Source organism: Artemia sp. Qi Xiang Cuo, chromosome 13 (assembly GCF_049724085.1).
Source record: "Artemia sp. Qi Xiang Cuo chromosome 13, ASM4972408v1, whole genome shotgun sequence".
Classification (NCBI taxonomy): domain Eukaryota; kingdom Metazoa; phylum Arthropoda; class Branchiopoda; order Anostraca; family Artemiidae; genus Artemia; species Artemia sp. Qi Xiang Cuo.
This window is the reverse complement of record NC_142806.1, coordinates 64,165,345-64,188,584: the sequence shown is the minus strand read 5'-3', so window position 1 is coordinate 64,188,584 and position 23,240 is coordinate 64,165,345. Positions and strand designations below refer to the sequence as shown.

The following is a 23,240-nucleotide window of genomic DNA, read 5'->3' as shown; positions in this document are numbered from 1 at the left end:
CTTAAAAAGGGCACTAGAACTCTCGATTTCCAATCAAATGAGCCCTTTTTGAAGTTTATACGATGACTCCTTCCAAATGAAGTGCCTCTGGGAAAAAAAAAAAAATAATAATAATAATAATACATTGGAGCCGCATGGCCTTTACTATAGGCAACACTATAACGTTGCCTCTGTTCAGCGTTTCAGCAGGCACGTGGCCAGATACATAATTTATTTTTATCTCTTGCAGATTATCCAAGGAAGCTTGGGCTAGCCGGATAAGTCAAATAATGGACACTCGAATGCACTTCACACTCCAACACGTGCAGCCATTTGATAACCGATTAATTAATTATTAATTGATTAATAGCTGGCTTATTAGTCGATTAATTTACATTGCTACTACTACTACTAACAACTCACTACAGCAACAAGCCACCTAAGGCCAACACAGCTACGCACGCGCCTATTCCATCCAGATCTATTCAAAGCTCCCCTCTTTACATCGTCCAAAGAAGCTTCAATTTCCTTTAAATCCTTTCTTACGACCTCTTCCCACCCCATTCGGGGACGACCTGCTTTTCGTTTGTCTCTAGATGGATGGTCGAGAAGGGGAAATCTTTTGCAGTCGGTCATCCTTCCTCAGAAATGTCCTAGCCATCTCAACCTTTCTATCATTATAGCTCTAGAAAGGTTGATAGAACCCTATTTTTCATACAGCTTACTGTTTGAAATACAATCAGTCGAACAGGTACCCCAAGGAATCTGTAAAGTTTCCAATATTATAATATTGTTTCGCAGTTATCTTCCTATTCTTCCTAACCTTTATCAATTGTGAAAAACACCCTGGGCCTTTGCTATTCTCCTTTAAACATCTTCACTGCATCCGTCAAGCTTTAGTTACCTTGACAACCAAACAAGATAAAAGGAAAGCGATCAAACCAATCAATTGAGCGTATTTCGTTTAAAGTTTATTTCCCTGCAAAAAATACGATTTTGCGAGAAGCTTACTGCCGTAATTCGCACCACCACGACTCCACCGACTTATATCACTAGCTCCTTTATATCACTACTCTTTTCTCCACTAGATCACCAACTAGTTGTACGCATGATTCTTATGAGAAACTGAACTAATAAGCTAATCTTCTTCAGGCTGTACGATTCTTTGGGCTAAGCTTTGTTCTCAATTTTCGTATTCAAACTGGACATTATGCTAATTATTGATAAAAAATCAGTTGGTAAAAATGACCAGTCTGTCGGTGAAATCTCTCGTGAAATCTCTTATATGGGAGGATCTTTCCATGAAGGAAGTTTTCATGGGGAAAGGGAAATCCTTACGGAGGGGACACCGGATTTCCCAGCATTATTAAATAAGAATATCAGAAATTAAATAAAAAACAAAACAAATTTTTCAACTGAAAGTAAGGAGCAGCATTAAGAATTAAAAGGAACAGAAAATATTACGTATATGATTGGGTTCAACCCCTAGTCACTACCTCGCTCTTTAAGCCAAGATTTTTTAGTACTTTCATAAGAGCTGTTTATTCTAATTAACGGCCTTTGTGATTAAGAGGCTGATTTCAGAGTCACACTGCCGATTATTTTGATATTACTTCAACGTAAGAAAATTATTCATATTTGCTTTAAAAACGGGGTTACTATTTTTGATTGAATTTCACCTATTTTCGGCGTACTTTAAAATCAAAAGCTTGTTTCAAAAAACAAATCTGAATCTTTGGTGGATAAAACTGAATCTTAACTATAGGATATGTAAAATTTCGTCCGACGTTGAAACATTAAATCCCATGACCAAGACCGTATCCAGAGGGGGGATTTAGGAGGTTTGAACCCCCCTCCCCCCGAAATGTTTGTCCGACTCGTAAAAACGAAAAAAAATGGGCCTAAATAAATTTTGATGAGTTTTTGACGTTTTTTTTTTTTAACCCCTCTCAAGAAAAATCCTTTTGTAAATCCCCTCCCCCTGGAAAAAACCTGGACACAGTCACCAGGTGACATCCATTAGCCTATTGCTGGTGACATCCATTAGCTTATTGCTATTATTTTCATATATTGAACTCTATATCCTTACCAGGAATATCACAAAGAGGAAGGAGCTTGAGAATCTTGAAAAAAAAACCATAGAATCAGTCAATGCAATAATAATGTTATGCAAAAAGCAATATCCCCTGCCCCCCAGGTATCATTGTTTTCACACCAACAACTTGCACAAAGCACATGAAGCTCAATAGACCAATTTAAAAATAGAATTTCTACAACAGAAAGTGTCAGATTACATCTATTGCATTACTGCACGTGTAATGTGCATGCTATTACTCTTACCATTAGTAGGAAAAATATAGAAAGTCACTATATTTTTCTTCTATATTCAGCAAGTAACAGTCATATTTGACAGTTTTTATGAAACAGTTGCGTTGAACAAAACTGTATGCGAAAAAAAAAGTTTGGAAAAAGTTAAATTCATTAGAATCAAAACATTTTTGCCTGAAAAAGAACAGTCTGAAGGATAAGTAGAACAGTAGACTTGGTAAGAAACAGGACTTCATCCGATTGGCTTCTGAAAGGCTCAGTGAATGATTGAAACTTAAAGTAAGAAAGTTGCTCTTTTGAACCAAGGTGAAAAAAAAATGTTCCACAATAGTAAGATAATGGTTAAGACCATGTTTCCAATATATAAATTAGTTGTTATTTGTAGCGATTCTCGCAATACCAAAATTATTCAGATTATTGTGCATTAAGTTATGTTTATGTTGTTACGTTTCAAAAATAGCCGTAGGAATAAACTATCTTTGTAAGTTTTTTAGTGGAGAAACATCAGCAAGAACAATCATTTCATCTTCTTTTTCAAGAATTTTTTTCTTAGATCGCATCACGCTTTCTACAATTTATAATTCTTCTATTCAGAAATTATATATTCACGAATTAAAAAAAAAAACATTTCCTAAAAAAATAATAACAAACTAATGTAAAACAGCTGCTGATTTTGGAACTGTTTCATATATACCTGAATAGTTTTCTATTACTTCCTCGAGCATACTATCCTCTAAACCATCTAAATCACCAAAGAGATCATCCTGCAGGCGTTTCCGTGACAATCTTTCGGTTTCTGTGGCTTTTTCAAGGACGTTCTGGACCTGCTTTTCAGTAAGCTTTTTTATGGGCTTGATTATATCCTCCAGGCTCGGAGGCTCATCTAAAATAAAAAAAAATCGATCTGAAATTTTATCACTTCAAAAGTTCAATATTAGGTTAATAGGGTAGATATACCGTTAGAAGTTATTTCGATATCACGTTTTACTAGTTTGGCAAAATCTCATTTTACGGGATTGGTTATATCTTCCAGGCTTGGCAGCTGGTCTACAGTAAAAAAAATACCTCGATATTCAGTTTTATCAGTTCACAAGTTCGACATTACGTGAATAGGTTAGATATTAAGCTTGATATTATGTTAGATATGATTCTGAAACTATGATTTGCTAAATTAGGTTCAGTAGTCCAGCGAAGTCTCATTTTTTGGGATTCGTTACATGCTCCAGGCTTGGAAGCTCATCTAAAACAACAAATACCTTGATAATAAGTTTTATCAATTCACAAGTTCGATATTACGTGAATAGGTTATACACTATGCTCGATACTATGATATACTATTTCGGTGTAACCTTTTAAAATATTAGATTTACTAGTTCAGCAAAACCTCATTTTATGGGGTTGATAATATCTTCCAGACATAGAGGCTCATCTACAATAAAAAAAAATACCTCAATAGTAAGTTTTATCAGCTCATTATTTCGATATTACGTGAATAGGTTAAATATTATGTACCTTTTTATGTTATATATTGTTTCGATGTTACCTTTTACTAGATTAGGTTTACTAGTTCAGAAAAATTAAACTTTATAAGCTTGGTAATATCCTCCAGGCTCGGAGGTCCATCTAAATAAAAAAAATACCTCGATATTAAGTTTTATCAGTTAATAAACATAATATTATGTTTGATATTACATTAGATACTATTCCGAGAAAGTTTACTAGTTCGTCAAAACCTTATTTTATTTGCTTAGTAGCGTCCTCCGGGCTTGGAGGCTCATCTAAAGTGAAAAATACATCAATAGTAAGTTTTATCAGCTTCATTAGATCGATATTACATTAATAAGTATGGCATAATGTTCGATATTATATAAGATACTATTCGGATAAGGTTTATCAGTTCTTCAAGACCTCATTTTATTAGCTTAGCAATATCCCCCTGGTTTGGAGGTCAGTCTACATTAAAAAATACATTCCAATTTATTCAAAGCCTTCTTCTTTACACCATCCCAAGCCGTTCCAATTTCCCTTAAATCATTCCTTATGATCCTTCTTTACCCTATTCAGGGGCGACCTGTTTTTCGTTTGGCCCTGGATGGTTGGCCGAAAACGACGATACTAAGTCTAGGCACCATTCCGTTGGCGAAATTTTGGTCTTGCGTTTGATTCCTACAGCGGACAAAAATCTATCCTTCGCCCACATAATTTTTCCTAGCCATCTCAGCAATTCTCTAATTACAGCCAAAGAAAGCGGGATAGAACCACATTTTTCGCACAGCTTAATGTTTGAAGTACGTTCAGTCAGACAGTCTTTTTCGAAGCGCCCGCGTTTCTAACCCATATTTGACGCCTGTCGTCACTGTAGTTTCCAATATTCTAATGTCAGTTTTCATATTCTTCCAAACTTTGGTCAACTGTGAAAAACACCCTGTGCCTTTGCTCTTCTACTTTCAACATCTTCCCTCCATCCACCGTCTTTACCAGTGTTACAATCCAGGTAAGTGAAGCTGTCCACTCGATTGACCTTTTCATTACCCAAGATCACCTCTTCACCTTCACATATTCCCAGTCTTAGCAAATTAGTATTTGAATATTAATTTTCAAAACTATTCTTGCACCCTGAACTCGTAAAACCTTCAGAAATGCATTTATTTTGCTAACACTAATGCTCAAATCATCAGTGTAATGAACGACTTTTGTTGGTTTTGGAGGATGAAGTCCATCAAAATGATCCATATAAATGAGAATAGAATGCAACCTTGTTAACTCCTGATTCAATACGAAACCATCTACTAACTTCATTTCCAACCTTAACTGCAGCAATATTATTCTCATACATAGCACTAGCCACTTGAGTGTATTTATCTGGTATACCATACAAGAATAGGACCTTTGCTAAAGGTCATCTATCAGCTGAATGAAACGCTTGCTCATAATCTGTAAAACTGAGGACTAAAGGAGTCTGATGACTAAGGCACTCCCCTATTATTTATCTAAGAGTGAAAATTTGGTCAACCCATCCTCTTGCCTTCCCAAAACCACACTGTCCTTCTCTTAAACCTTTTTATAGGCATATCTAACTTTTAAAAGTATAATCGTACTAAGTAGCTTGTTTCCTACAAAAAAACAAGCTAATCCCTTTATAATTACCAATCTCAATCTTATCACCTTTTTTGAAGAGGGCTTTAATTAAAGTTTTTCTTAAATCGCAAGGTAGGCTACTTCCCCTTTTTCAAATATCATATTCATAACCTTCAGTAATACATTTCTCACTTCAAAAACACTCATTTATCACACTATCAGTACAACGTGAAGCGCTTGAAGCCTTCAAAGTGCATTTATCATCCCCCTACCCCTATTATATTCTCAACTCCCTTGTGCTTTAAACTAAAGTTTGACTTCATTTTTTTAATGCTTCAGAAAAGACTTAATCCTGTGTATATTCAGTCAAACAGCAGTCAAACTTTAGCATGAAAACACTGATTTGATGGAGCAGCAGCCCCCTTCATATAAAAGTAATTTCTACTTGTTTTAAGTGTGAATGTCACTCTTTATTCCCACAAAAAACACTCGTTTTCTTTCATTTAAGGTAACTGCTTTATTTTTTTGAAATTGTAATAACTAAGCTTTTTCAGGAGAAACTGGCAAGCAATGTAGTCAAGTGCATTTTCTAAACTTAAGAAACAGCTAAAGTATTCTAGTTCTTATCAAAACCATCACTTATAATTAGAGAAAAATCATGTAAAATAAGAATATTCACCACTAAAAGTCCTATTAGAATAGCTTGTCTTAAATAATAATTTCATAATTTGCCACCTTTAATTATAGGCCTTGCTTTTTATCTTTGCAATTATAACAATGTTATAAGAAGTATCTATCTCCTTTCCCTGTCCTCCCTTTTTGCTTTTGAAAAAAAGGAGGGAGTATTAAACAGCAGCCCCTCCCTTTCCCTAGACTTCTTGGTGCATGAAAGGCAGACAAAGGAGGGAGTATTAAACAGCAGCCCCTACCTTTCCCTAGACTTCTTGGTGCATGAAAGGCAGACAAAGGAGGGAGTATTAAACAGCAGCCCCTCCCTTTCCCTCGACTTCTTGGTGCCTCAAAGGCAGACTAAGGAGGGAGTATTAAACAGCAGCCCCTCCCTTTCCCTAGACTTCTTGGTGCATGAAAGGCAGACAAAGGAGGGAGTATTAAACAGCAGCCCCTACCATTCCCTAGACTTCTTGGTGCATCAAAGGCAGACACAGGAGGGAGTATTAAACAGCAGCCCCTCCCATTCCCTAGAGTTCTTGGTGCATCAAAGGCAGACAAAGGAGGGAGAATTAAACAGCAGCCCCTCCCTTTCCCGAGACTTCTTGGTGCATCAAAGGCAGACAAAGGAGGGAGTATTAAACAGCAGCCCCTCCCTTTCCCTAGATTTCTTGGTGCATCAAAGGCAGACAAAGGAGGGAGTATTAAACAGCAGCCCCTCCCTTTCCCTAGAATTCTTGGTGCATCAAAGGCAGACAAAGGAGGGAGTAATAAACAGCAGACCCTACCTTTCCCTAGAATTCTTGGTGCATCAAAGGCAGACAAAGGAGGGAGTATTAAACAGCAGCCCCTCCCTTTCCCTAGACTTCTTGGTGCATCAAATGCAGACAAAGGAGGGAGTATTAAACAGCAGCCCCTCCCTTTCCCTAGACTTCTTGGTGCATCAATGGCAGACAAATGAGGGAGTATTAAACAGCAGCCCCTCCCTTTCCCTAGAATTCTTGGTGCATCAAAGGCAGACAAAGGAGGGAGTATTAAACAGCAGCCCCTCCCTTTCCCTAGACTTCTTGGTGCATCAAAGGCAGAAAAAGGAGGGAGTATTAAACAGCAGCCCCTCCCTTTCCCTAGACTTCTTGGTGCATGAAAGGCAGACAAAGGAGGGAGTATTAAACAGCAGCCCCTCCCTTTCCCTAGAATTCTTGGTGCATCAAAGGCAGACAAAGGAGGGAGTATTAACCAGCAGCCCCTCCCTTTCCCTAGACTTCTTGGTGCATCAAAGGCAGACAAAGGAGGGAGAATTAAACAGCAGCCCCTCCCTTTCCCTAGATTTCTTGGTGCATCAAAGGCAGACAATGGAGGGAGTATTAAACAGCAGCCCCTCCCTTTCCCTAGACTTCTTGGTGCATGAAAGGCAGACAACGGAGGGAGTAATACACATCAGCCCCTCCCTGTCCCTAGACTTCTAGGTGCATGAAAGGCAGACAAAGGAGGGAGTATTAAACAGCAGCCCCTCCCTTTCCCTAGACTTCTTGGTGCATGATAGGCAGACAAAGGAGGGAGTATTAAACAGCAGCCCCACCCTTTCCCTAGATTTCTTGGTGCATCAAAGGCAGACAAAGGAGGGCGTATTAAACAGCAGCCCCTCCCTTTCCCTAGATTTCTTGGTGCATCAAAGGCAGACAAAGGAGGGAGTATTAAACAGCAGCCCCTCCCTTTCCCTAGACTTCTTGGTGCATCAAAGGCAGACAAAGGAGGGAGTATTAAACAGCAGCCCCTCCCTTTCCCTAGATTTCTTGGTGCATCAAAGGCAGACAAAGGAGGGAGTATTAATCAGCAGCCCCTCCCATTCCCTAGACTTCTTGGTGCATCAAAGGCAGACACAGGAGTGAGTATTAATCAGCAGCCCCTCCCTTTCCCTAGACTTCTTGGTGCATCAAAGGCAGACTATGGAGGGAGTATTAAACAGCAGCCCCTCCCTTTCCCTAGACTTCTTGGTGCATCAAAGGCAGACAAAGGAGGGAGTATTAAACAGCAGCCCCTCCCTTTCCCTAGATTTCTTGGTGCATCAAAGGCAGACCTAGCTATAACATCTAACCCTACGTTATCCATATTAAGACAAAAAATAAAACCAATATTACCCTCAAAAGGAATATCATCAGGAAAATTGTTGTATTCTTGCATGAATTGCTCTTCGGCAAGAATGTCTTCATCATCAGGGAAATCCATTGCTTGGTGGGTTGTTGGAAACTTCTTGAAACTAAAATTGTTGTTCAATAAAACAAAGGGCTCATGTTTAACCATTTCAAGATATAGAAATAAAACTAATTTTTTGAATATGGAAACAACAAAAATCACACAGCCTTTCTATCATACAAGAAACAAGAAATTATGTAAAACAAGAAGGATGTGGAACCCCTGGAGACAGTGATTAAAATAAAATATAAGCAAACATTTTGATTATTGGTCATATAGAAGATATTTTTGCTTTGATTCCATTTAATAACTGTCTTCAGAAAACTCCTAAATTCACATTTTTTTTTTTAAGGAGGATTTTGTAAACTTTTCAGCAATAGTTTGACCATGAAGATGCCTTATTAATACCTAAGAATCTGGGGGGGGGGGGGGTCCAAGAAAGTTAATAGCCTAATTTAAAAAGTATCTAATCAAATGGTTTTAGATGGGGTCTCTTAAATATGCAATTCTAAACGAACCTAAATTGGGCCTCCCCCAGAAAACTGTTGGTATATTTGGGTAGGTGCACACAGGTCCTACCCATGGGAGGAAGAGGCTTGAGGATTTTTGATATTGGGAGAGATGAAGGTGTACAAAATGGTGAAAATGTTGTATTCTGTTCTCTAATCTTGCATGTTTCCTGTGAATTAGGGGTTCCCTGTATAAAGATATGTTGGTACTGTAAAGAAATTGATATTTTCTTCTCTGTAGATGTTGTTAAACATCTGCTAAAAAGCGATTAAAAAAGACTGTTCCAATCACAGACCTTCAGAGCCAGTGGAGCAAGGGGGAGAGCCCTGCTACACGGGCCCAGTGTGGTTGAATGCAAAATTATTTTCTGTACATATAATATGCTAAAAATCAAAAAGTTTTGAATATTTTTTCTTTTCACTACAAATGAATTTAATTTTTGTCTTGCCTTAAACAAAGCCACCACTGTGAGTAAGTAAATTAGTCCAGCTATCAAGCATTTTAGTAATGTATTGTTATTAGTGTAACAAAACTGCATGTAGGCGACTAGAAGACGACTGCTGCTGATGCACAACTACTACTAGGCAATCGATATTTGCTTATGTGCAGTAAACTACCAAAAATCCCATCTGACTGTTTGAGTTGGGGTTACATTTTATTTTAGCTCTCAGTCAGTCACTGGTTCAACCCTATATTTACAATGCAATGCAATGTTTGCAAGTTGTTTGTTTTGTTACAGAATTAGTGAATTCCAATGAATAATAAACATAAGTCTGGTATTCAAAAAAGGAAATACATTCTAAGACCACACTGGCTATGCATGATAAATGAAGCAAAGAAGAAAACAAAATAACAAATGAATTTTTTTTTTATTACATGAACAGAGCTTTAGAACTCTGTCAACTAAAGAGAATACAAACCCTCTTTTTACAGAAGGAGGGTGGTTTGACAAGAAGTTTCATAATGTTTTTTCCTCTTGTGAGGTTTACTTCAAAAGGTTATATTCTGTTTTTTTTTGTTTTTTAGCACTGGCAACAACTTGGGGGAGGCCCTTGTCAAAATATTTCCTTATTTTTGTTTTGAATGTTTCTACTGGTTGAAACTACCCTCATTTTCCTTGCCTATTTGATTTTATTCATCAAAACTTTAGTCAAAGTAGAAATCAATGACACAGTAGATTTTTGATAATTACTGTACAAATAAAACAGAACAAAAGAAGTGTGTTGTTGAAAGTGTAAATGTAGATCTAAGTGAGCCAGAGTCAACTTTATTTCCTGTGTCCCAACCTCAGCCAGTCAGTAAATGTATGTCTAAGTGAGCCACAGTTAACTCTATCTACTGTGTCCCAGCCCCCAAGTGAATCTGTTCTAACCTTCTAGAACCATTGGTTTGATAAAATCACCCCAGGAAAAAAATACACTTATGTAGAGGAGCTTGAAACCTTTACAGCCTGGTCCTATTATATGCTGAATCTGATGATGTGGTTTTTATTAGGATCACTTGAATTTTTAGGGGTGTTTCCTCTCTTTTCAAAAATCAGTCAAATTTTCTTTGACTTGTTGCTTTTGAAAGTAACATTAAACTTAATGACACTTATATATTTGGAATCAGCCTAAAAGGCCAATTTAAGCTGATTGGAAAGGTGGCATGTGTCTGCTCTGAGTTCTCAATAACATGTTTTTCTTCAAGTGGTAACAAAAGAAAAACTTACTATTTAGCAAAGGCTCTGTTAATTTCAAAGCATTAGACACATAATAATAAAATATATCATACAATAAACAATAGAAACATGTCTAACAAACACAAAATTAAGCAATTGGGCTTGGCTTTTACTAAAGTTGTCTGGAATGGGTTGCAGCAGTGTAGAGTCAACCTGATTCTGGGTTTGCCATGGGGATTTTGTATATGTTTGCCCTTTTTCTGCCAGCTTTGGTGATTCAAGACATGAGCAGTGTTTTTGGGGTCATTTGACTGGATTCCATTAAAAACCAGTTCTGTAACTGTGTGTCTACCAGGCTTGTGAGCAGAGTCATATTTCCAGAACCTGTTGGGGTTAGTTTTTGAGGTTGCTGTAATGGCCTCCTTGTAATTCTCTGGACATGGCTCAAACTTTGTTCTTTACAGCTTTTAACTTAACTATGAAGTCAGCTCTAGGGGGGCTCAGCTTCTTCTTCTTCTATTTAACAGCAGGCGGGCTTTTCAGTATAACTATTTAGCCCTTTTCCTTTTGCTTCACTCTGTGGGCTACAGAGCTACTGGCTTGATTGCCTCATATTTATTAGATATATTCAGATATCTTTCAGCAGATCTTTCGACTGTAGGAGTTCAAATATAAGATGATAGATGTCGATTTCTATGCTCTGTGTGCAGGTGCAGTTGGCTAGGCTCTTGGCTGATAGTGGGATTTTGTGGTGTTTGAAGTATTTTAACAGTTTACAAAGCAAGGTATGTTGTGCAGACGTCAGCATATTACATTCAAATAGGCAATGGTCAGTTGTTTCATTATTCATATTACAATGCCTGCAAAGAGGGGACAGGGGAATTGAACCACTTGAATTAGAAAGCTTATATGAGAATGCAAGGAAATTTAGTCCATTTGTTCCAGAACGAATTCTATGATAAATTTTGGAAAGATACTTATTGGGAAAGGGGGAAAGGATAGGATTAATCTTATTAAAATTAATATCTGATAGCCTCCATCGGTAAATATCTCTAATTGGGATTGGTCTCCCACTTGGCTGGTCAATATTTATAGCATTTTTTGCTATTTCATCAACCTGATGATTACCACTTATGCGAGAGTGGCTAGGAATGTACTGAAAGTAAGTTTTTATGCCACTTGAAGCAAGATTATCAATAGTACTGAGACAATAATAAGTGTCAATGTCCAACTTATATTGAGGAGCTGAGGCCAGCAACTCAAGGCTTGATAAAGAGTCGGAATAGATGATAATATTATTCGAATTTTCAATCAAAGGTTGGTTTTGCTTAAGGTGCTCTAATGCCATGATTATGGCATTTAACTCAGCAGACATTATAGATAAATTATTAAATAATCTCTCTCCCATTGCAATTTTCAGGTGAGGAAGGAAAACACCACTTGCAACTTTCTCATCCATTTTTGACCCATCAACAAATATTTGGAAGTGATTTTTATAGGTAATTGTATTAAATTCTGCAAATTTTTTCTGGACAAAAGCAATGGGGGTTAAATCTTTATTCCATTTTGAAAATTCAGTATTTATTATGGGAAATGACCAATTCCAAGGAGGGGATTGGGGGAAAGTAGGTGCACTAGATTTTGCTGGTACAGGAAACTTCTTTTGAATATTGGCATACTCATCTGCAATACCTTTATACATGGCTGGATTTCTTAACCAATTATGTAATGTGTGTGAGCTATTTGATTCAATTTTCGTAAGATGTTTTATCAAGAGAAAGCTACGTCTCTCCCTTATTGTTGTTAACCCACTCTCCATAAGCAGAAACTTGGTGCTTGTGGGTTTCCTAAGACCAAATATGAGACGTATTATATCATTTTGTGTTGTTTCAATTTTTTGCATCTGGGTCTTTGCACATGCACCATAGACAATGAGCCCATAGTCAATATGGGGTCTTATATGTGATTTATAAAACTGGAGTAAGGTTTTCTCCTTACAACCCCATGGTGTGGAAAGAAGTCTTTTTAGTATATTTGCTTTTCTATAACATTTTTTTATTGTGTTTGAAATGTGGAGGTGGAAATTAAGTTTTTGGTCAAGCATGAGACCTAGGTAATTAATATTATTATCTTCTGGAATAGTTGTTTTATTTAGAGTTAGTTTTGCATTAACATGGTTTCGCTTCCGGTGAAATTGGATTATTTTTGACTTGGTGGGTGCAATGGGTAAATCTGAATGTTGAGAGAATTTTTCAAACTGGAAAAGTGACTTTTGCAGATTTGACTGTGCTATCTGAAAGATGTTGCCAGATAACCATAGCACCAGATCATCAGCATATTGTAGATTCGTGTGGGGTAGGTTCATGTCCCAGAGATATAGGGCAAAAAGGAGGCAACTGAGGACTGCTCCCTGAGGTAGGCCTTTGGAAATTGTCTTTTGGGGTGAAGAGGCTGAACCAACACAAACAATGAAACTTCGCACTTCTATGAAGGATTTAATAAAGGATACTAGCTTAGGAGGTACTCCAAGGTTTGCAAGTTTATTTAAAAGGATTTGGTGGTTCACATTGTCATAAGCTCCTTCAAAATCTAGGAAAGCTGCCACTAGGATATTATTTTTTGAGAAAGATTCATTTATTGCATTTGTTAGCAAAATGAAAGCATCTGTTGAGGAGTGGTATTTCCTGAATCCAGTTTGAGTGTGAGGGATCATGTTATTTTTCTCAACAAACCAGAGGAGTCTGTGATAAATCATTTTCTCCATTATTTTCCCCATCACAGGTGTAATCATTATGGGCCTATAAGACTCAGGGTTATCTTTTGGTTTATTTTTCTTTAGGATTGGTAGGAGGGACGAACATTTCCATATATTGGGGAACCTAGAAGATGCCCAAGCGTGATTATAACAATTTAGCAGTTCTTGTTTGTATGAAGGTGTGAGATTCTTTATCCATGTAGGGTGTATATTGTCATAGCTACTGCTAGTTTTGGTCCTAATATGATGTATTGCATCATTCAATTCCTGGATTGAAAATGGATTAGTTATGTACTCGGATCCTGGGCGTGGTTGGTAACAAGGGTTCATAGGAATTGTGGACAGTTTGCTTTGATTATTTGATGTTAGCTTATTAACAAAAAGAGTTGCAAATAGGTTAGCCTTTTCATTATCATTGTCATAATGGGTATTATTATGTATAAGCTCATACAGGAGTGGGTTGGGAGAAGTCTTTTTTCCACATATGTGGCTTATGACTTTATGTATAATTGGCTCATTTGTTTCTCTGGAGAGATTATTTGCAAAATTATTCCAGTATTTATATTTAGCATCTATTATAGTCCTTTTTAGATTAGATTCTGCTTGTAATTTTTTTAAATATGTAGTATGTGTTGGTTTTTTTATGAATTCTTTCCTAGCTGCCTTTTTTATCCTCCATTTATTTAGGCACTCATTTGTCCACCATGCTTTAGGAATTTGTTTAGGGAATGTTTTCTTAGGTATTATCCTGGCGATAGTATGATTAGCTGAATTTATTAGTAAAGATGTCAATGCTTCAGCAAGTGTGTCAACTATTGTGTTAGAAATGCATGAACTTGGGGTGAAACTTAATTTCATCATTTAGCTTATTTTGGAAAATAGACCAATTTGTTTTAGTGTTGATATATTTGGATGTATGAGATAAAGTTTCAGCAGGTTCATTTAGGGAGCAAACTATAGCAAAGTGGTCTGTACATAGACTATCAATTTTATTTATGTAAATTTTGTTCAAAAAATTTAAAGACACAATTTGTAGGTCAATTGTGGAGAAATTGCCACTTTTGGGGTTGAAATAAGTATTCAGGTTTGGAGGGGTAGCAACAACTAATTCATTATTATTTGAAGTCATATGCTCAATAAATTTACCAGCTTTATTTGCTGGTTTATTCCCCCACAAAAGGCTGTGGGCATTGAAATCACCACAAATAATGATATTTTTTAACATATTAGAATTATTTATATAATTAAAGAAATCCTAGGCATCTGTAGTTTGGCCATTAGGGTTATAAAAGCTTATTATGTAGGTTTTTAAATTAATCAGCCAAACACTTATACCAATTACATCAACATCATTTTCAAAATCTGGAAAATTGATGCCACAAAATTTTATATTATTATTAACTAATAAAGCTACACCACCTCCTTTTCTCTCTGAAGATCTATCCTTTCTCAGGATAGTATATCCCAGAGACTTAATTTGTTGATTTTGGGTTAAATGAGTCTCCTGGAGGCAAGCAATATTAATTGAAGTATTATTCATAAATGATATTAGTTCATTTAGCTTGTTTTCTGTGAGTGATCTTACATTCCATTGGAGTATTGATAAACTTTGTGTTATTGATTTATTCTTCATATGACTGTGTATCAATGTTCAGCTTTGTTAACAGTAAAGCAAGATCTTTTTTTGCTTGAATGAGTATATCATCTGGGATGTAGATTTTTGCCAATTCTGCAATAATTTTTGTTTTCTGTAGTGGATGTATGTTCATGGCCTGAACTGCATTACAGTTTAGAATGAATAAGCATATATTTGGGGATTGCATTTTTGGTAGTGCATCCTGTTTGTTGGTTAAGGGATTGATTCCTGGTAGTGATTCTGGTTTGTTTCTTCTTGGGAGGGAGGGCCAGGCTGGCCTCATCTCACTAGAAACGGAGGCTTTTTAGCTTGGTGATTCCTTCTGATAGGGATTTGAACTAGGGGGCCTAGAAGATGGTGTTTTATACGGGGTGATTGATGCATTGGGGGCATTTGACTGGGAGGGTTCGGTTGGTTTCATTACAGGCTTTATTTAGTATTTTTGGGCAGCATTTGCTTCCATTGCAGCAAAGGGGTATGGGATGGCTTTCTCTGTTGATATTTGGAGTGTTAGAGCTCTTTTCTTGTATGCAGGGCATAATGATTTATTTGTAGATTCATGTGGGCCTTTGCAATTGATGCATGTAGGCTGAGTGTTATTGCAAGGTGTCAGCTCTTTAGGATGGAAAGATTTACAATTACTACACTCTTGGAGAATTTCATTGCATTTGTTTGTTGTGTGTCCCAGTTTGAAACACTTCTGACACTGAATAGGCTTAGGTTTGTATTCCTTGTGTGGTTTGATTTGCCCAAATAGGAATAATTTTTCTGGGATATCAATTTTATCCTTCAGTCTGAATAAGAATGATCTACTAGTTTTTAGGCCATTAGAGTTGGGTTTTCCAAGTTGGGTAACATCCTCAACTGGGATTGTGTTTCCAGCCCTATCTGAAAGGCCTTCTTTTAACTCCTGAGTAGATATCTCTGGGGGAACATTGTAAACTACTATTTTTGTTGGTGATTGTTTTGGGTTCCGATTAGATGCAATAATTGGGATATTCAGAAGGGATTTAAGGTTAATTATTGTATCTGCTGATTTCTGATCTTCTACAGCTATTAGCAGAGATCCATCACGGTTAATGTTAAGAGAGAACATTGATTTTAGCAATTTAAAAATTGCCACTCTTATTGCAGAGATCATTTTTATTTCACAGGGGTTAGTAGGAATAATTTTAAGGTAAATTCCTAAGGTTTTGGAGGGAGAATCTTGGGCAGGGAGAGGGGACATTCTTTTAATTGGGGAAATTTTTTTCCTTTTTTTAGAACTTATAGAGAGGATCTCTTGAAACCCATTATCATCTATGGTTACATTAGCCCCTACACTTATCATTGTCCTATTCTCCGAATTGGAGCTATCATTAGAACTTTGAGATTGCGTGCTTGACCAGCCAGGATGGGTATCTTTCACTATGACACTTTCACTGGAATTTGATTTGGGATCTGGGGGGACTTTTTTTTTGGAGGACTTCTAATCATTGCCTATTGGAAAAAGCTTTAAACACAGAAATAAAACTAAAACAAGAAGGGAAAATAGATGATATCAAACCGTCTGCACTATACTATGGGGGAGGATAAACACCACAGTATAGCCCTGAGGATGTCTTGAGCAGAGTTGGTTTGGTACAACTGTGAACTCAAAACGAAAAGTAAACTTAATGACACTTATATATTTGGAATAAGCCTAAAAGGCCAATTTAAGCTGATTGGAAAGGTGGCATGTGTCTGCTCTGAGTTCTCAATAACATATTTTTCTTCAAGTGGTAACAAAAGAAAAACTTACTATTTAGCAAAGGCTCTGTTAATTTCAAAGCATTAGACACATAATAATAAAATATATCATACAATAAACAATAGAAACATGTCTAACAAACACAAAATTAAGCAATTGGGCTTGGCTTTTACTAAAGTTGTCTGGAATGGGTTGCAGCAGTGTAGAGTCAACCTGATTCTGGGTTTGCCATGGGGATTTTGTATATGTTTGCCCTTTTTCTGCCAGCTTTGGTGATTCAAGACATGAGCAGTGTTTTTGGGGTCATTTGACTGGATTCCATTAAAAACCAGTTCTGTAACTGTGTGTCTACCAGGCTTGTGAGCAGAGTCATATTTCCAGAACCTGTTGGGGTTAGTTTTTGAGGTTGCTGTAATGGCCTCCTTGTAATTCTCTGGACATGGCTCAAACTTTGTTCTTTACAGCTTTTAACTTAACTATGAAGTCAGCTCTAGGGGGGCTCAGGTTTATGAGCTTTGACAGTTTCTTCCTCTTGTTCCTTGCAATTTTCATTTCTCTGGTCATAAAGGGGAGAGTTCTTGGTTTGTATCTCCATGTTGTAGTTGTATTTCTATCAATGGTTGTCTACCAATACATTTTTCATTTTGACCCATGTGTCTTCATGGGAGAAAATGGAACTTTGTTTTTTACTGTTTGTATAGTGCTATTTTTTGACAAACATTCAAGATCGCATGCTTCAGAGTTATTTAGTTATTGTACTTTATCAATCCAATTACAAATTTAGACTCATTGAGTAAAGATATAGTGACAAAATATAGCTTTGATATGATTAGAGCTGCAGAAAAATGAACATACTGGATATGACAACAGAATAGTTTCCTTTGCCAATTCTACCCTTTTAAAGTAGATATACAGCAGTTTTTGTTTTTTTTTTAATTTGAGGTGCATATAGAAGAAAACCAAATGATTTTTATTGTTCCTGTGCTAGAGGGATCAGCAGAGACATTTCTTGATATAATAAAAGATTTGATCTATCCCTACACATAAATTATAAATGATAGTTGAAGGGCTTATAGTATATTGAATAATATCATCATACCACCTAGACATTGGATTGTTTTATCAGATGCCAAAATCTTTTGAACAAGTATGTGATTAGCTTGAATATTTTTATCATACACAACACTTACAATTTCAAATATATTGATAGACAACAGCGGAGCCTAATCTTGACCATATTTTTAAAGCTTGTACCTAATCTTAGAAAATACTGAACAACACATTTTGAACAACATATCTTAATGAAAGACATGGAAAACCTTGGATGGATCTAGGTCTAAGAAAAAGGATGTGAAGCAGAATTACTGTATTTATATAAACTGGTGTGTAGTGTTAACTTTTTTCTAAGTTCAAATTTTGAAGGAGCAAATTTTTTCCAAGATTATAGCCAGCTGATCCCAACTGGTCTAGTCCTAGGCTAACCATTAGCCAATTACAACTATCTAACCCTATACACATAATTTGCCAGATTATGAGCCTGCTTCCTATGCATAGAAAAGCTAATTTTTAATCAGAACATCTGGCCAAGATTAGGCACTGGCCAACTAGGCTAGCCTACTCATAGTAGCCTATTACCCAAACTGATTCAATTTACAGTTACACTGGTTGAAACAAAAGTATTTCATGACAAAATGTAGAGGAAATATATAATTTGGCTATATATAGGCTAAGGGGGTGTTGGGGGTAAAATAAAATGGGTTATGTACAATTAGGCTAGCCTATGCCTATTCTGCATATTATGAAGTAAAAACTGTTTTCTTAGCATTTTTCCTCCTCCAACGGACCCAATTCTAAATTTTTATCAGACAAATTACCTCATCATTCATGTGATTCAATACAGCAATGAAGTATAGGCTATTATCAGGGCTTAACCTGGCACAACCAGAGGGGGGGGGGGCATAGTAAAAAGAAACAACGACAACATTTGAATATATACCTATTCCTAAAATAAGATAGCCTACGGATTTTAAATATACAACTTTATTTATCTAGCATATTTCTTCAAAAGAGGCCAGCCACTAAATATTTACCTGTGTTTAATATTTTTCAAATCTGAACAGCCTCTCGAAAATTCAAATTTCCCGCCTCACATCGAGTCACATCTTTCATATTCTTTCCTTAAAGCCCACGGGTCGGAATGGATTTTTCCGCCGTCCAACTGTTTGCTAACAATGTTTGCTAATGCTATTTGTTTGGACAGCGGGAACAATATTGTTAGCAAACAGAAATAAATTCTCCAACAAGTATTCAATTTTTTAAAGAAATTATCTAGCAATGTTTCTAACAGGTTTTAGTTGAACGGCAGAAACACTATTGTTGGGAAAATTGTTAGTTAACAGTTTTTTTGTTTGGACTGTCGTTATTAATACCCTACAACACCTTTGCAACGTAACATAGAAACTCAAACAGGCTCCCTTAGAGACTTTGCCCCTAATTATTTTTATGACGCTCTTAACCCAGTATTCAAAGATATACAGTGTAATGACAGGGTTAAATTCGCTGGAAACTTCAACGCCAATGTAGGCGACTTTATTCTACAGCCCAGAAGTAGCCTACTTGGCACACACGGTCTTGGTGCCCGAAATGAAAATAGAGCCTTACTTGTACACTTCCTTCAACAAACGATCTCCTGATTGGTGGAACACAATTTCGCCAGAAGAATAGTTACAAGTACACATGGACCTACTCTGACGCCACAACAAGAAATCAGATCGACCACTTTCTTAGAAACAGGAAATGGCGATCAAGTCTCCAAGACTTAAAGACATCCAGAGGAGCTGACGCTGGCTCTGGCCACACTCTCTGCATCACCAAGATTGTGCTCAAACTAAAGACTTCGGAAAAGAAAGACAGACCCCTTAATGCCCCTATATGACTCTGGTAAACTTGCTGAATCAGAGGTCAGAAGGTAGTTTTTTGTGAGTCTCCACAACAGGTGTGAGGCTATTAGCCATCTTTGTGAAGGAGAAAGAGACATGGACGCTATATGGAGTAGCATCAGAAACACTTTCAAAGATGTTGCTAAGGAAGTAATTGGACACAAAAAGAGAAACAAAGACCAGTGGATCTCCAATAAAACCTAGAACCTGATCCATAAAAAAAATCTGAAAGAACATTTAATTTCAGTAGGGTTCCAGATTGATGCAAAAATGAAGCTACAAGTGCATAGGAATAAGGAGAAGCTCGTAAAGAAAAGTGCGAGGTCTCAGAAAAAGGACTTTCGTAGAGAGCAAGGCAGCGGAAGCAGAGACGGCAGCAAGAAGAAGGGGATTTATATATAGCTATAGGAATACTAACGACATGATCGGCAAGCGATGAAAACTGATGGTTCTGTCAGGTAAAAAAACGGATGAATAGTCACAAAAGAGAAAGGAATAGAATAAGTCAGGGCAAACCATTTTGAAAGTGTCTTAAACCGTCCAGAACCGATCAATCTTCCGAATATACTGGGGACTCCTTGGCTTATTCTTGAAATCAACACCAATCCTCCTTCAGAAACTAAGATAGTTTCTGCGTCAAAGAAGCTGAAAAACGAAAGAGCTTCAGGAAATGATAACATTTCCGCTGAAATGCTGAAAACGTCTGTTAGATCCTGTGTCAAAACCTGGATTCTACTGTTTATCACCAAGGCTGTCCCAAAAGAGTGGATGCGCAGTACCAGTGTGAAACCGTTCAAAAAAGGTTATATCATGCTATGTGACAACTGGTGAGGAATCAGTTTGCTCTCTATTCCAGGAAAGCTTCTTGCTCTCATGATTCTCCACCATATCCAGCCAATGATGGACAAGCATTTAAGTGACGAACAACACGGTTCCCACTCAAATCGCTCTTGTGCGGATCTCATTTTTGCACTATTAATCATGATAGAAGAGACAAACGAGTGGAGCCAAAAGCTATTCCTAATTTTCATAGACTTTCAGAACATTCGACTCTGTCCATCGAGATACATTCTAGAAAATCCTCACGCGTTACAGCTTCCCTGATAAACTCCTAAAGCTAATTATGCCCCTGTAAGAGCACGGAGTGTTGCGTTCAGATGAGCAGAGACCAATCAAGATATCTCAGCATCATCTCCAGAGTAAAGCAAGGATGTGTCCTGTCCCCTTTTCTCTTCTTGGTGGTAATAGGTTGCATCCACCGTGGATGCACAAATTATGGAATCCCAATCAGAAACAAAAATAAGATTGCAGATATGGACTTCGCAGACGACATCAGTCTATTTGAATCAGACAAGCAGAAACTTCAACAGTTCTCGCTTGTTGTAGAGAAAATGCACTACGGTTTGACTTCAAGATAAAAAAAATCAGAAAAATAAAGTATGGTTGCCACACGATTCCCCATCAACATAGTGTGGCAACAAGGATGTAAAACCAGTTGTCCAGTTTGAATATCGGGAAAGCACAGTAGAGAATACAGGGGCAATAGAGAAAAAGATCCATACTCGCATCGGACAGGCTTTTGGCTCGTTTACCAGGCTTAAAGAGATTTTGCACTCAATGAAGTTCTCAAGCCTGCTAAGACTTCGAGTCTTCAAACAGTAATGTCCTCCCAGTTATGCTGTACGGAAGCGAATGCTGGAAGCTAAATCAGCAGCAAGAAAAGAGACTTCAAGCCTTTGATAACAATTGTCTGCGAAGAATCCTCAACATAAACTGGACACAACACGTCTTGAACCAGACAATACGTCAAATTACTGGGCAACCTCTAGTCATTGACATGATCAGGACCCGGAGACGGAAATACTTGGGACATGTTGTGCGAGTAAAAGACGGTCGAACACCAAAGTCCACCCTTCATTGGCAACCAACTGGAACGCGGCAAAAGGGAAAACCAAAGAACAAACTACGCCGAACATACCAGTGGGACCTTCTAAAGACGAACACGTCCATACAGCCCCATTGGAAAGACGTTGTAGCAGCAGCCCCTCTAATAGACGAATGGTTTCTCTTCATCGATGCCTCCAGAGGCACAGGAGGATCTAAGGTATGGTTTTAGGCTAATCGATCTGGTAATCTCTCGCATTTTTTTTTCTTACCGAAAGATGTTTAGAGAAAAATATTGAGGTCTCCGGTTTTACTTCTCGGGCCATTTTTTAAAGAAAATCAAAGTCCACTTTTCTCTGATCATTCATCTAAAGACCTGAATGAAAATATTGCGCGAGAAATCCAATTTCTCTGTTCAATATCCTACTGGGCTTAGAATCTCAATTAGGTGCATTTGAAAGATATTAGTCAGGTCTAAGATCTTAGCACTTTTAATAAGCGAAAACCTCATAAAAAAATATGATACTGCAGCAGCTAAAATATGGATACTGACATCTTGGCTCATTTTACGTTAATCGATGCCTTAAGATGTTACATTTTTTGACAAAGATATTTTAAACTGAGGACTCTCATCTTACTTTTCGTCCCATTTATCAATAAAATAAAAGTCCGTTCTTTTCAGCTCATTCTTGCAAGGAGTTAGACAAAAATGTTGTATGAAGTATCAAACTCACCTGTTCAATGTCTCATAGGGCGCACAAATTTCTATTTAAGCGCCTTTGACTAAGTTCTAAGACATTAGCATTTGACTTAGCAAAAAGTTCAGCCAAATATAAGATAGTTAGTGCTATTGAACTATTAGAATCTAATTCGAAAACATAAAAAATATTAAAAGCTATTAGTAACGGTTTTTATCAATTAACTTGTATATGATCCTTTTTTGATAACACACTACGTCATAATTTCTGTCACGTTGGTCTACTAAAATTTGTGGGCGTAATAAAGAGTTGTCAAATGCTTCACATTGTAGCAGTTATATAAGCTTCGTTCGATATCAGCCATGTTTGTTAAGATTTTCTAAATATGGTGTAGACTCGACGTTTCTGTCAACAAAGAAGATAATATACAGCTCTTCAATGTCGACAGGCATGGGCGTAGGGAGGGGGAGCTGCCCCCCCCCCTTAGACCTTCAAATTTGCATTAGATATGGCTGAAAAAGCAGATGGTTTGGAAAAAGCAGTTGATAAAACTCCATCACACTATCAACTGCCCCCCCCCCTAGACAATATGCTGCCTACGCCCATGTCGACAGGTAGACTAACTTTGTCAAAAAAAAAAAAACATATGAGAGATTCCCAATATCTTCATGACTATGTTCTGACTCTACTCAGTGACGGAGTTTAAGAATGAAGCAATCAGATTAGCTGTGACTGGATTGGAAAACGTTTAAAGGTGAATATAGTAGTCCAAGGGTGGAACGCATCTGCCATGTTGACATTTTACACTTTGTTTTTGATTTGTGTCATTCTAAAAACAACTGAACTTGACAAATCAAACAAGTTTTTTCATTTAACACTAAAGTAAAAAGCTGTTAGCTTCCTTTAGTTAATTGATTCCAATGTTTGTTTTTTTTTTACCATTTATGAGCATCAACAATTATCCTTATTTTTTAACAGCATCTATCAATTCATCTTCCATTAGAATTTTATAGTTTCTATGTGGAAACTAAAAACAACGGACTTTTTTTTTCTTAAGACAACAAAATGTCAAGATGTAAAATTTTGCAAATAGAATTAATCGAACATTGGCTCTAGGAAAACTCATTTGCCCCCCCCCAAGCTGAGAACCCCCCTCCCCTTTAAACCCGTTCTTAACCTATG

General features: G+C 37.1%; 2 protein-coding genes across 2 annotated transcripts in view; one reads left to right on the top strand and one right to left on the bottom strand.

Annotated features, from left to right (window-relative positions):
• cutlet (chromosome transmission fidelity protein 18 homolog) overlaps positions 1-18,673 on the bottom strand; it is a 145,079-nt gene extending 126,406 nt beyond the window's left edge. The window contains exons 1-3 of the mRNA XM_089098657.1: positions 18,628-18,673; positions 8,193-8,311; positions 3,002-3,190 (exon numbers count right to left, since the gene is read on the bottom strand). Coding sequence (XP_088954783.1) covers positions 3,002-3,190; positions 8,193-8,280 — 277 coding nt within the window. The 5' untranslated portion in view covers positions 8,281-8,311; positions 18,628-18,673. The remainder of the gene's footprint in view (positions 1-3,001; positions 3,191-8,192; positions 8,312-18,627) is intronic.
• A 2,478-nt stretch (positions 18,674-21,151) lies between these two features.
• LOC148945547 (uncharacterized) lies at positions 21,152-21,592 on the top strand. Its single transcript, XM_089099077.1, has one exon. It carries the CDS (start codon positions 21,152-21,154, stop codon positions 21,590-21,592), a length of 441 nt encoding a protein of 146 aa, XP_088955203.1.
• Positions 21,593-23,240: the final 1,648 nt, after the last annotated feature.

Excerpts from the sequence above, each read along its gene's own strand:
- LOC148945547 (XM_089099077.1), top strand. The coding sequence starts at position 21,152 with ATGCTGTACGGAAGCGAATGCTGGAAGCTAAATCAGCAGCAAGAAAAG.